At 42.1% G+C, this 12,967-nt stretch overlaps 5 protein-coding genes across 5 annotated transcripts; 3 read left to right on the forward strand and 2 right to left on the reverse strand.

Annotated features, from left to right (window-relative positions):
- Positions 1 to 26: 26 nt before the first annotated feature.
- BYT42DRAFT_601441 (kinase-like domain-containing protein) lies at positions 27 to 1,859 on the forward strand (the record flags this gene model as incomplete). Its single annotated transcript, XM_051571028.1, has 8 exons — positions 27 to 333; positions 403 to 609; positions 680 to 833; positions 900 to 965; positions 1,029 to 1,219; positions 1,285 to 1,393; positions 1,457 to 1,759; positions 1,824 to 1,859. Exons 2-8 carry the CDS (start codon positions 455 to 457, stop codon positions 1,857 to 1,859), a joined length of 1,014 nt encoding a protein of 337 aa, XP_051428412.1. The 5' UTR covers positions 27 to 333; positions 403 to 454.
- Positions 1,860 to 2,548: 689 nt separating this feature from the next.
- Positions 2,549 to 4,618, reverse strand: BYT42DRAFT_609644 (Aldehyde/histidinol dehydrogenase; the record flags this gene model as incomplete). Its single annotated transcript, XM_051571291.1, has 9 exons — positions 2,549 to 2,889; positions 2,963 to 3,018; positions 3,072 to 3,135; positions 3,202 to 3,496; positions 3,565 to 3,646; positions 3,725 to 3,836; positions 3,904 to 4,021; positions 4,098 to 4,286; positions 4,367 to 4,618. 9 exons carry the CDS (start codon positions 4,616 to 4,618, stop codon positions 2,549 to 2,551), a joined length of 1,509 nt encoding a protein of 502 aa, XP_051428413.1.
- Positions 4,619 to 8,371: 3,753 nt separating this feature from the next.
- Positions 8,372 to 9,513, forward strand: BYT42DRAFT_552541 (FAR-17a/AIG1-like protein). Its single transcript, XM_051566391.1, has 5 exons — positions 8,372 to 8,558; positions 8,641 to 8,725; positions 8,799 to 8,833; positions 8,905 to 9,253; positions 9,339 to 9,513. Exons 1-5 carry the CDS (start codon positions 8,427 to 8,429, stop codon positions 9,401 to 9,403), a joined length of 666 nt encoding a protein of 221 aa, XP_051428414.1. The 5' UTR covers positions 8,372 to 8,426; the 3' UTR covers positions 9,404 to 9,513.
- Positions 9,514 to 10,847, forward strand: BYT42DRAFT_552543 (thioredoxin-like [2Fe-2S] ferredoxin-domain-containing protein). Its single transcript, XM_051566392.1, has 4 exons — positions 9,514 to 9,712; positions 9,829 to 10,079; positions 10,174 to 10,387; positions 10,472 to 10,847. The coding sequence occupies exons 1-4, from the start codon at positions 9,605 to 9,607 to the stop codon at positions 10,643 to 10,645; spliced, it is 747 nt and encodes a 248-aa protein (XP_051428415.1). The 5' UTR covers positions 9,514 to 9,604; the 3' UTR covers positions 10,646 to 10,847.
- BYT42DRAFT_525211 (Anp1-domain-containing protein) lies at positions 10,848 to 12,608 on the reverse strand. Its single transcript, XM_051565328.1, has 2 exons — positions 11,446 to 12,608; positions 10,848 to 11,327 (listed from the first exon to the last, which is right to left on the reverse strand). Exons 1-2 carry the CDS (start codon positions 12,295 to 12,297, stop codon positions 11,106 to 11,108), a joined length of 1,074 nt encoding a protein of 357 aa, XP_051428416.1. The 5' UTR covers positions 12,298 to 12,608; the 3' UTR covers positions 10,848 to 11,105.
- Positions 12,609 to 12,967: the final 359 nt, after the last annotated feature.

Here is a 12,967-nt window from a genome sequence, read left to right on the forward strand (position 1 = left end):
CCAGCTTTCTCCAGCCAATGGGATCCCGGCCGTCTCACTAAATTATGTCAGACTCCAAATTTAGCACCCACTTTGTGTGGTCATATGTCGATTAGAAAATCCAAGTTCGTTACGCTGGATTTGTGCATGCATAATATTTAATCCGTAGATATAATTAATCGCTCCATGATCCCAGAGGCTCGTGATGGATTGACTTTCATCGATGACCTTCTTTCCCTTATGAATGCCTTGACTCTGATAATCTGTTAAACTATAACTACATATATTATCAATACTTAATTGGTTTAATGGTGATCTATGCCAATGTCATATTATCCAACCCACAGATGACTGGTAAAAAAAAAAAAGCACTCGCATTAATTCTTACCGTTTTGGTTGACGAAATCCGCCGACTCCGCAAAGCGCTATTGTATTTGTAGTTCCGCACAATGGGAGACTGCGCACACAGTGTGCAATGCCCATGGCTTCCTTCTTTAGTAACATTGTTGAAAGTATTCAATCCGCCAAAGGGGCGGTGGGCGATTATTACCAGAAAGTAGTGACATCGTTGGGTGATAATGTCACCATCAGCGGCCGCGAATACAGGATCCATCGACTGCTAGGTGCTGGGTAAAGTTGGTGCTCCCAGTTCCCGTGCTCCGTCTAACAGCTCCTACATTAACTAATCAATTATTTGAAGAGGCTTCTCTTTGGTCTATCTCGTACAGGATCATGAGGGCCAATATTACGCATTGAAGAAAATGGAATGCCAGCTACGCGAACAAGTGGCTCATGCCCACCGTGAAATTGAGAATTACCGCCGATTCGAAAGCGACCATATTATTTCCATGCTGGTTCGATCGATTGCAACTTATGGATTTCAGCTTAAGGTTAACCTGGTTTTTTCTCTTGGTTTTTAGGATCATGCGACAGTTACTGCACCGAACGGACGCCAAATAGTGTATCTCTTACTACCATTCTATCGAGTAAGTTCGAGGGCTTGCTGCGACTAGAAAAACAATGTTGAAAGCTTTATATATCATCCTTAGCGTGGCAATTTGCAAGATATCATGGATAGGCGAAAAGCGAAAAACGTCTACTTTTCAGAGACGCGATTGTTACGGATGTTTCTCGACGTTTGCGACGCTGTAAGGGTGATGCACACACATCGCGACAAACCAACATCAGCGGAAGCTGCAGCCAAACTGATGCCGTGGGCTCACCGGGATATCAAGCCAGGGTAAAGCACGCTTGCAATATCTTGTGTAAAATATGCGTCTCTTAACAGCTTGTCGGTTTTGGTAGCAATATATTATTATCTGATGACGGAAACAAAGCCGTCATCATGGATCTTGGATCGGCGTGCCCTGCTCGCATACCTATTCACAACAAAAAAGAGGCTTTAAGAGAACAGGTAAAACCAGATGTGAAATCATGGCAACACAAACATTTGTAAAACTAAAGATGGATCATGCAGGATATTGCTGCGGAGCATTCATCGCTGCCGTACCGCGCACCCGAACTGCTGGATGTGAAAGTAGACTGTGTGCTGGATGAAAAAGTCGATATATGGTCCTTGGGATGTACCTTGTATGCCATGGCATACGGGCAGTCTCCTTTTGATATGAGTGACAGTGAACAAGGTGGATCCGTCACGCTTGCTGTTATGAATGGACGTGTGATGTTCCCCAAAGACCATGATCGGTATTCACAGCCTTTCAAGGATTTTATCTTAGCAATGATCAACCCCAATGTCCAAGAACGGCCGACAATTTATGAGGTAAAAATTGGATGCAAAACCAGGTCGCGTTACACATCGAAATCTGATACACTATATAATCTAGGTTATATCGCAAGCAAAATCCTTACTAAATGAATAAAATGGGCAAATTTGATAAGTTTATCAAAAACGGGCGTCCCTTCATGTCTCTGCTGGATAGATCCCTATGGTATTGTTTACTATCGGTCAAACAAGAGATCTATTGCCCTTGAAACATCATCCACCAATTATACTCCCTTTCTCCGCTCGATGTGATGATAATAAAAAGAGTACCCGTTTGTGACTAGGTGCAGTGACACATGCTACTTCTGATGAATCATGTCGGCCAAGTGAGACACTGCACTGTACGACTGGAGTATGAAAATTTTACAGAGTTCATGCTGTTGGCTTCGGTAATCGGCCGACAATTGTATTATATGCTTCATTGCAAATTGCACCAGATATTAGGACAATGCAATACCACAGACGGTAGGCTTGCAAGGACGGAGAGTAGCCATCAAACAGCGAACCATGGAATACACATCAACCCCAAGTTGGTGAATACCGTAATAGGTCATAGATATCTTCATATTGAAAAAAAATGAACGAAGAAAATAAGTATAGTACGTCCGCACAATTATAGAGGGGAATCAAGTAGCAGCATAATAAAGTAGTTAACGAGTACAAGTGCATTGTCGAAATTTGGGCCGTCGACATCCTTTGAAAGAATGGTAAGGGGTCACTGTCAGAAGAATGGAGGTGGACGTCTCTGGAAAAAAATAAAAATAAAGATGGATCTTGGATTAACACTTAAAGCTTGCTCTTCTTGAAGAAAACGTTCCAGGCAGCGGAGCACACCGTGAAGAAAGTTTTGACTTTGGCCCCGGCCGACGATGGGAAACCATACACGAGGAGTGACAGGAGCGTGTTCTTGTCATCGGTGTAAGGTGGATATCTAGCTGAAAGCACAGTTTCCATGCCAGTCGATCGGATCATGGTGGAACGTTCGTGCGTAAAGGTATCGAAGGATCGATCGCCATGGTAATTGCCCATGCCGGATCCACCCACACCACCAAAAGGCAAAGACAGCTCCTGAAGATGCATCAAAATATCGTTGATCACCACACCTCCCGAGTTGGTGTTATCAAGAACTACATTAACAAAGTGAGTGGTGCCGTATTGAAAAAAGACTGAAAGGTCTCGATGAAAGTCTGGTCAACTTACTGTGGTTGTAGGTCTTTGAGTTTTCGGAGAAGACGTACATCGCCAAGGGATGATCTCTGTGGAGAACAATGTTAAGCATATCAATCGGCTGTCGCTGAAATATACATACCTCGAGTTGACAATTTCAATGGCTTCATTCATGTCCTTTACAGGGATAATAGGTAAAATAGGGCCTGCAATAAACAACATGAATGATATGTACATGCGAATGAGGCAGTTTCAGCGGTCAGAAAGCCTACCGAAAATTTCTTGTTGCATAAGCACTTCATCGTCGGTGGTGAGGGGACCGACAATGGTGGGTGCAATGAATAAATCGTCCTTATCTGTTTCTCCGCCGATAAGAATGGTTTTAGGGTCGCACTTGTCAATCAATGTTTTCAATCGATCAAAGTGGCGAGCGCTGACAATACGTCCGTACGAGTTGGATTTCTGAGGAGTATCGGTATAAAATTTGACCAGCGATTTACGGAAGGCAGCAATGAGCGGTTCAAACATGTCTTGGGGGACCAAAACATAATCCGGAGCTACACAGGTCTAAATGCAATGATAAATAAACAGGGCACTCTTCTTTCGTCGGTGGTTGGAAGGGAGTGGGTACGTACCTGACCATTATTGAAGCATTTACCCCAAATCACACGATTCGCAGCGACTTCCAAGTTGGCATCAGGTGTAATAATGACAGGCCTGAAGTAAAAGCCAAGTTAGCCTATCTCTCGATGGGCAACGATATCTTGTAAACGAGCAACAAAACGGTTGACTTACGATTTGCCACCCAATTCCAAGGTAACCGGTGTAAGATGCTTGGCAGCGGCCGCCATGACGATTTTACCAACGTAGCCATTGCCGGTATAGAAAATGTGGTCAAACTTTTGTTCTGCAGGAACAAGTATTAGAAGAGGCGGTTTGGAAATACGACCAAATTTAGAAAACGATCAACCTACCAAGGACAACCGTTGTTTCATCGGCGCCACCGTTGACAACAGCATAGGCGCGTTTGTCAAGGTACTTGGGCAGCAAGCGAGAGATTAATTCCGCCGTATGTGCGGACACTTCTGAAGGCTAATGGATCATATTATTGTCAGTAGGCAGGAATCTCGTGTTCGCACTTGGCTTGTATTAATGTATTGATGTTTACCTTGAACAAGACGCAGTTACCAGCGGCGATGGCGCCCACAGCAGGCATGAGAAGAAGATTGACAGGGTAGTTCCATGCGCCAATGACCAAAACGACACCTTTGGGCTCTTTGCGGACGATGGTTTTATCACCGCTGTTCATAAGAAAGCGCTTGGTGGTTGGAGTTGCTTTGGAAAAGCGATCGAGATTCTAAATTTGGTAATACCAATAAAAGAAATTCATTTTAGTCAGCAACGCAGGATCATCGTTACATGAAAAGGGAAAGGCACCTTGATCATGTATTCACACTCATCAATTATGGGAGAGATTTCGCCTACAGAGCACTCCATTTCGTGCTTGTGCAAATCGTCCCAGATCGCTTTTTCGAGCGCATCGGTATTTTCTTTCATAAGTCGCACCAAATTGCTCAACTGCTCTTTGCGGTACGCTATATTTTTGGTTAAACCGGATCGAAAGGTTTGGCGAAGATCGTCTACGATGGAAGGAATCGAGGAAGTTGGCGTGTACGTTAACTGCGACATGGTGAGCTGTAGGATACAACAAGTGGGGAAAAAAAAAAAAAAAGAATCTGTCGCACTGTGGATTTTTTTTCTCTGTTTTTATATTTCATTTAGCATTTTCATTATCCGCAAGGACAGGCAAAATGGTCGGGTGACACCAAGGTTTCTCGTGCAGCGTGAATTCTGGCGCCTTTAGCGTGGAACAATTATCAATCTGTGTCCCCCCTCTGTTGAAGCTTATCGGTCAACGCACAGACGGAGTCCCCACAGAAGAACATCGACAGTGACAGGTCACAAAATGGGGCGGTTGACCGTGTTATTCCTGCTGCGGAGAATTTAGACTTGCTTAACATCCTCGATTAGAACAAAATGAAATAACAAAATCACTCATATTGCAACATTATATTTTGTGATGCAGTGGAAGGTTCGATATAAATAATGGATCTGGCACAACGCCCGTATATAATGTGCCTTTGCCCATATTTGGCCTAGCGATTGAACACCGCTGCTGCTAATAACGTTCAATGTCAGCGAAGGGATAAATAATGAACCCACTTTACTGCTGAGATGACTACCTGGTTGCCTCTTAACCCTATCGCTAGCATTTTGTATAAAGTAAAACAAAGTATGTACCTGAGAGAATGTTGCTGATCTTTTATGAAGCGCAAACAAACTTATTTCAACGATATGATCGAGACTTGACGGCGGAATCGATCTAATAGAGGAGTTAATGAATTCAAGTAACACTGAGCTCGTTCCTTGCAAGGAACACAAAACTAACTGTCACATGAAAATCAAGCAAGCAACTCAAAGTAATCAATATTCCATATGACTCTAATTCATTGCATTCATTCAGGGCACTTCAAAATGTTTCCGAACCTGTCCATGGAGGAAGATGAATTTTTTGGATTTATTATGTCGGTGGAAAGCTTCTACTTCAGAGTGACAACTTGTGCAATCGAAGCATTTTTTTTTGTAGGCCATGATGGAATTGGTCTGCCAAAACAGGTTTAAATATGCCAAACGCATACATATAACGCAAATGTTTGAGAGAAAAATTTCAGAAACCCACCGACTTGAATAAGTTGGAAGGAAAAAGCGGGCAATTAGGAATAGGTGTATGAAAGAAGCCTTCGCTTGAAGCACGAGGGTGATGCTTTCACTTAGTCACAATAAGGTTGACGGGTTTTGCTTTCAAAGGATCAGCGGGGAAAAAAATTCACAAAGGTTGTTTAGAGCAAAACATTTTGTCAAATAGCTTTGCAAGTACGGATTAGGAATGTCAGCATAATTGAAACGGATGGCTTCGCTTTTCGTAAAAAATATATTGTTCTGCCTCTTTATTCGAAGCATTAATGTCTTGCGGACTATTTGATGTTTTCCCTTTTTGCATTAACAAAATCATTTATGGATGGACGTTAGGCGAAAAAAAAAAAAATGGGAGTTATTTGTGAGGCGTCAAGTTGCGAAATCGGTGTCCAACCTTCTAGCTTCCGGGAATACAATGCACGGTCACAAGGGGGAAAAAAGTTACGGAACAATGTCATTTTGGGTTTTGTGGAATATACAGAATGCAGTGATGGTTTGTCGTGGTTTTGCTTTCGGGCGACATGATTGACGAGAGATTACGCTGCTATTAATTTGTTCTTACTGTTCCATCGTGATGCCAATACGGTCATTGCGATGCAAGAAAGAATATAGCCGCTGAATTTGAAGAATGCCGAACGAGAAAACTGTCTTTCTTCCTCGGGAGTACGAAAGGACGAATAGATCTTCCAGAGGTTGGGTAACGCCATGGCACAGAATCAGCAGCAGAGTGGTTTGGACGGGTTTCCCTCATTTCGGCAGCAGAGCAAATAAGAAGGTCCGCTTGCCATGATGTGGCAAATGTGACTTGCCCGTGGCCGGTGGCCGGAGGCCGGTTGCCCAAATTCCCGATCAATAGAAAAATCACACAATTTTCGACAAAGTTACAAGCCTGTTATTTGCAACATTTACACTAAATTATTTTAAACTGCAGTAATAAGCTCGATTTATCTGCAAAGCACCAGAGGAAGGCTCAGAAATGAGGTCGCTCTTAATAAACTGATATGCAATATAAATTCTCCTTATTTCATATTGAAGTTCTAGCAAGTCTTGACACATACACGGTGACAAACCTGGGGAAGCCATATCTATCCTTATAAATTGGTTTGTCGTGACCGAAAACGATCCTACCAAAAACTTTGGGAATCCAAAGGTAACTGTTCAAATAGCCCATGAAATGACGGATATCAACCTGATGGTTTGGCGCGCAGCTGATGTATGCTTCCTATTCTACTACAGATCGATCTTGGTGTTGTTGGCGTGTTAGGTTGGACAAAGTTTATTAATTTTGCGTCAAGGACATGCCAATCGAGCCCTTCTTGAGATTTGGAGGACGCCACCGCCATTTATAAAAGCATTCTTTTTTTATTACGTATTGGACATAAGGTTAACTTTTTAATGGCCTTCATCTGTTTGGTTATAAAGTATGTGGTACAATCAGTGTCAATCTTGATGGGAAGCATCTTGTGAAATAAGCTTAATCGGAGGTGAAGGATATACAGCAGTAGATGGGCAGCAAGCCAAGATGTATATTTCCTTAGGAAACTGGCATTGGTTAGCTTCGTACTACGTAACGCTTTCATCGTATAACTTGCTGAAATAGCGAATCAACATCTTGCATTCCAAAAATCTCGTCAATACACACATCTTTCCGAGCAAGAATAGAGGTGGTATCTTTAGATCCAGTTGTTGGTGTAAAAGAGCAAATGTGACCGTGATAATAAAAGCCCATTTCACATGGTTGTTTAAAACATTTTTTTGCCCCGCAAGAGAAAATTATAAATCTCATTCAGAGACATGTCAGCTTAATATTCAGCAACTTTCGAAATAATGGTATTTTGGTTGTCTTTTTCTTTTCTGGATAATGAGAGTGAGCACAGACCTTGAAAATGTTGGAAAAAGCTCATCCGGATAAATTCCCAATTTGTTTCTCAGCGATTCCGCTTTTTGGACGCCATCACGCAACTATGACGCAATGAAGATTAAAGGGAAACAATCGAGCATTGCCATGTGAATTCGCAAAGACAAAAAGTTCTCTAATTCATGTATCAATATTGCAAAGGATGATTCTTAGAAATTCTGTAATAAAAATGGTCATCATGGTGATATGATGAATCACAAGCGTTAGGCTTTACTGGGTTCTGATCACGGTGAGCTTTGTCCGATATTTGCAGAATTTGGAAATTTCACTCTTTTCCGATGCGCAAAGTCAGACAAAGTAATAAAAAAAAATCACTGTACGAAACCCCATGATGTTTGTTTACAAGTAGTGACAACGCTTGACAAGTGAAAGCCATCCTTAGCGGCTTCGAATATGGAAGGTGCCTGTATTCTCTTGATCAACCATAAACAAACCTGCATCCACCTCACTTCTGCATTTATCTCACTCCGAAGAACTTGCATTCATCGGTAATTCACAACCCACCAATAAACAGACATAGTCAAACCATAGCTCCATCCGTCAGTGTCGTTTTGTCAGATGATGGCACAAATGTCAGTCATCGATGACTCAATCGATTGGTAATGTTGAGAATACTAAATGATATGCATGGATGACAGCCCGAGGATATAATCCAGGCTTCATTCAACGCCTAAACCGAGATGTAAGGTTGGAAATGAGCCAATGCGTGACAATTTTCAATTTAAAATCAGCCAAAAAGTTATCAGGGGCGCTTCTTGCTCCTCTCTTTTTTCTCATCACTTTTTTTTTCTTATTCCTCGTTAATTTTTATACTCTAAAAAGATGACCAAGCCTGCGCAATATGCAAGCTTATCAATCAATCTGGTTGGTTTACTATCGAATCTTTATGGCCTTTACTGCGTGAATTTTGTATATGATAATCCTTATGCGGTTGGATTTGGAGGTCATTTTCAGGTAAAAACTCATCGTTTTCTACGAGATTCATAATGCAACAGTCGATATAGGTCGCTCCATGTCTCATTCTATCCACCCATAGTACCTCACCATTCTCGGACTCACCACAGCAACGTTTGCCTTTGCGTTGAATGTCCTTCGGTTCATGGTGCCTGGAAGTATGCCAAGTAAGTCCTTAAGAGAAGTGGAAGTTATTAGGTGGCTGGCAAGAATTCTCATTGGCATCGTATGACCTATTAGCTGCATACGAGATTGTATCCAATATTGCCACACCGGTAAGGAATTAGTACTATCAACAATGCTTTCGAATGCATCGTATTCAATTAGGAAATGAATCGCCATGTAGCTGGAAGGGTTGGTGTGTGTGATGTATTGGTCCATGGTGTTGTATGATCCCGAGACGCTGATACCCAAGGATATGCCTCCGATCCCTGTTAATGTTGATTTTTCTCTACATCTTTACCCCGCATTATTCCTGTGGTTCGACTTTTTGGTGTTCAACATCGAGTTTGAACGGTCGTACCGCCACATTATGGTGATTTATGGTTTCTGTGTATTTTATTTATTATGGTCCTCCTATTGTAATTCGAAAAACGGATATTGGCCGTATCCGTTCTTGAACGAGTTTAGCGATCTGGGACGAGTGGCATTTTACGGTGGATGTGGCACCCTTTGTTGGTGTATGTACGAAGCAGGTAAAGGATTATTGTGGATTGAATTCGCTTACAAAGAAATCCAATGTTAGCTTGCTAACAAGAGCTTTTGCAATGGGTTATTTAGGTGCGTTTGTACACAGTCGACTTCATCCTAAACTTCAAGTCCCTGCCCATAAAAAGTTGCAATAGAGATGCCTGGTGTCGCTGTTTAAAATAAAAATTTGACGTCAGCCACTTTGACTTTGACTTGGGCTGGTTTGTCCGCGATAAACAAGAAAATTAAAGTGGCCAAAAGAAAAAAAAAACACTTGGTTTATTCGCCTTCCGTTACATTGGATATTTAGTCCATTTTGTCCGTCCTTCCCCACTCTTCCTTGTCGTCTTTCTAGAATGAACTCTGTACGTTTGCTCGTTCGTCAGGCCGCTAAAACACCCAGTGTCCTCGCTAGACGTAACCTCCACACCTCTCGATGTGCCCTGTCGGACGCGCTCTTTGTGGTAAGCAATCCTCAATCCCACCCCCACACCAATTCCAACTTTTTGTTTATCTACGATTTTACTGAGCCATTGTTCGTTGCCTTTTTTTTTTCTCTATCTTCTGCCTCATTTTATAGCATCGCGACACTCCTGATAACAATGCCAACATTCCTTTCGAATTCAATGCGGAGAACAAGAAGCGCATGGAAGAGATCCTGAAGAAGTATCCTCCTCAATACAAAAAGGCCGCTATTATGCCTTTGTTGGATCTCGGTCAAAGACAGCACGGTTTCACCTCCATCTCGGTGATGAACGAAGTCGCTCGTTTGTTGGAAGTGCCTCCCATGCGTGTGTATGAAGTCGCAACCTTCTATACCATGTACAACAGGTAAAACCCCTCGTCGCATCACTACCCCCAACGCGAGTTAAATGACAGTGTGATAACCAGTCCTTTTTTCTCTTTTATCGATGCGTATCAACAGATCACCTGTGGGTAAATATTTCCTTCAGTTGTGCACAACCACACCTTGTCAATTGGGTGGCTGTGGATCTACCAAGATCTTGGATACAATCAAGGAAGAATTGAAGATCGAAGTCGGCGAAACAACAAAGGATGGTGTTTTCACTTTGGTTGAAGTGGAATGTGCTGGTGCTTGTGTTAACGCTCCCGTCATGGCCATCAACGACGACTACTATGTATGTGTCATAATGGAAAACTTGCAAACTTGCAATATCACCTACCTGAAAATTGACTGTATCAAATTGATTTGATATTTATAGGAGGATTTGACCCCCGAGACCACCAAGAAGCTTTTGAACGACATTAAAGCAGGTAAGCCTATCAAGGCTGGACCTCAATCGGGACGTTTGACCTGCGAGCCTGCACCTGGCGTATACACCACATTGACCGAGGAACCTTACGGTCCTGGTTACAGAGTCCGTGAAGATCTGTAAATTCCTATTTTAGAGTAAAAAAAAGTTTGTAGGATTTCATCATCTTTCACAGGTCCCTTTTTTGTTATTTTTCTTTTCTCATTCCCACTGTATTTTCTTGTCTCCCATCGTAGAAGGCGCCCTTCGTAATATAATAAATCAGGACAAAAAAAGAAGAGCACTGCATGATTAGAAGAAAAATTCAGAGACGAGACAACGTTGTCATGATAGGATGATGGAATTTTATTCAATGACATTCCTGTTTGGATCAATTTTTTTTTTAAATGATGATACAGGGACGGATCAGTTCTATAAAGCACCTATTCTTGGTATCTGATACGCTGGGTCTGTCTTTGTCTTTGTCTTTGGCTATGCATGTATGCGTGTGTGTATGTATGTGTGTGTGTGTGTCCGCCCCTGTGTAGAAGGGGTGGTAAATGATAAAAAAGTTGGAAATCAAAAGATGATACGATGTGGTTTTTTAACTATGGTAGATACGGTAGCCGGGTATGCCATAGACATCGAAACCCATGGCGTTGGCCATTTGTCCAAAACCTTCTGTATCAATAGCGTGACGGAATGGGAAAGGAGGGAAGATGGCGCCCTGTCGGTGCACAGTGGCTTTGACCAGCGTGAAAGTGCCTCCAACACTGTCCAAGCGTACCTTGTATTTTAATCCCAGATGCGTTGGCATGTCAACCATCTGAAATCCAAAAAAAAGAGAAACAAACCGTCGATCAGTTTAGATTCCATATCACCTTGTCAAAAGAAAAAAAAACAGAAAAAAAAGGCCGAGTGCAATTTTAGATGGAAGTACTTGCCTTCATTCGACCTGTGGATACCGAGGTCACTTCGTATCCTTCCATAAGAATGCGATCGTCTTGCATGTCGTTCACCATCTGGATACTTGCATCGGTTTCAGCCCAGTTGTTATGATCAAAACCCCAAAATGCACCGTCCTTCCGTAAAAGCAAGCAATTGGGTACAATCACATCAACATTGGTGCTCATCAGATCGTTAAAAATAGAAGTCGGATATTGTACGACATGAAGGTCGATCCACGCCACCCAACTGTGATACTCTTTCAATGCTGCGGTGAGTAGATAGTTTCGTGCTTTGGCAACGATCGATCGTTGGTAGGCCACCATTGCCAGATCGGCATCGTCTCCAACCGTGGTATCTATGGGAAAATCGCGCTGATACACTGTCACATCGTAAAAGTGGTTGAACCATCGATTCTTCACTTTGTAAATCACTCGCTGGACAGTATCCATCGTCGCTTCGTTCGCATTCGACACAAGCAAGCCCACAGATATTAACTGGTTCGGATACGTCGTTTTATCTAAAAGTCGAAAGTATTGCTCCAAATGCTGGGCGTCGTTATTGTTGACAAGCGTCAGTACGAGAAGATGTTCCCCGTTTTCTTTGGCATGTTCCGAGGCATTCAAGTGGTTTAGATTGATGTAACGGTATTGAATGACTTCAGATGCATTGGTGGACCCTGAAAGGGTGTCCTCGGGTTCTGATCGTGGTTGATGACATGTTGTAAATGAAGTATAAGAATCATAGGAGTAAGACGATAGGGAACTCAGTAGATATACGGAAGCCGAAATGATGGCAATTAATAGCAGGATGGTTCGTCGCCCCCATCGAAAGACAAAGAAATTCGCCATTGGATTTCTCTCGGCAAGGCAAAAAGTGTCGATAGAATGTATGATACGGCAAAAGGGACGTGGTACGTGGAGTAGAGAAAAGAAAGAAGTAAAATAATGTAGCGGAGTGATCGTTGATCGATAAAAAAAATTGCGATTTTTTTCTTTTTTCTCTTTTTCCAAGGCCTTGGGGTTAAACTTTGTCTGATTGGCTTTCCCCAGTTGGGCAAAAAAAATAATAAGCCTTTTCCTTTTACTTTGAGATTGACCAAGCAATTTGATATTTAATTTAGTATAAAAGTGCTAGCAAAAAATAAACCGAAATGGTCATGGCACGTTTATAAAAGAAAAGGGGAGGCCCAGGAAACTCTTGACGATCTTGCCTTGTTCTGGGCCTCGAGTCGGTGGACAAAAGTATCGGAGTTGGAATACTTCAAAGATTGACATTGGGATTTTTTTTCTTGTGATACGCTCTGACTTAATCCACCACTTTGTGTGATAAAGAAATTCCATATGATTTTTACTTGATCATAATACGCTCACAGAAGGAATAAAAATAAGGGCAATGATATTGGTCCAGATCTACAACGGATCATTTGGACAAAATTTTCTCGCCTGTATTACCTATTTTAAGCATGAAACAAAAAGAACAGTGCCGTGCAGCAAATGATGAAATGTAAGGAGATTTCAG

This window comes from Radiomyces spectabilis (assembly GCF_025331425.1).
Source record: "Radiomyces spectabilis strain NRRL 2753 chromosome Unknown BYT42scaffold_1, whole genome shotgun sequence".
NCBI lineage: Eukaryota > Fungi > Mucoromycota > Mucoromycetes > Mucorales > Radiomycetaceae > Radiomyces > Radiomyces spectabilis.

Excerpts from the sequence above, each read along its gene's own strand:
- BYT42DRAFT_552541 (XM_051566391.1), top strand. The coding sequence starts at position 8,427 with ATGACCAAGCCTGCGCAATATGCAAGCTTATCAATCAATCTGGTTGGT. Across the intron at positions 8,559-8,640 it reads GATTTGGAGGTCATTTTCAG|TACCTCACCATTCTCGGACT; the intron begins GTAAAAACTCAT and ends ATCCACCCATAG. Across the intron at positions 8,726-8,798 it reads GGTGCCTGGAAGTATGCCAA|CTGCATACGAGATTGTATCC; the intron begins GTAAGTCCTTAA and ends ATGACCTATTAG.
- BYT42DRAFT_552543 (XM_051566392.1), top strand. The coding sequence starts at position 9,605 with ATGAACTCTGTACGTTTGCTCGTTCGTCAGGCCGCTAAAACACCCAGT. Across the intron at positions 10,080-10,173 it reads TTCTATACCATGTACAACAG|ATCACCTGTGGGTAAATATT; the intron begins GTAAAACCCCTC and ends GCGTATCAACAG. Across the intron at positions 10,388-10,471 it reads CCATCAACGACGACTACTAT|GAGGATTTGACCCCCGAGAC; the intron begins GTATGTGTCATA and ends TGATATTTATAG.
- BYT42DRAFT_525211 (XM_051565328.1), bottom strand. The coding sequence starts at position 12,297 with ATGGCGAATTTCTTTGTCTTTCGATGGGGGCGACGAACCATCCTGCTA. Across the intron at positions 11,328-11,445 it reads TATCCACAGGTCGAATGAAG|ATGGTTGACATGCCAACGCA; the intron begins GCAAGTACTTCC and ends TTTGGATTTCAG.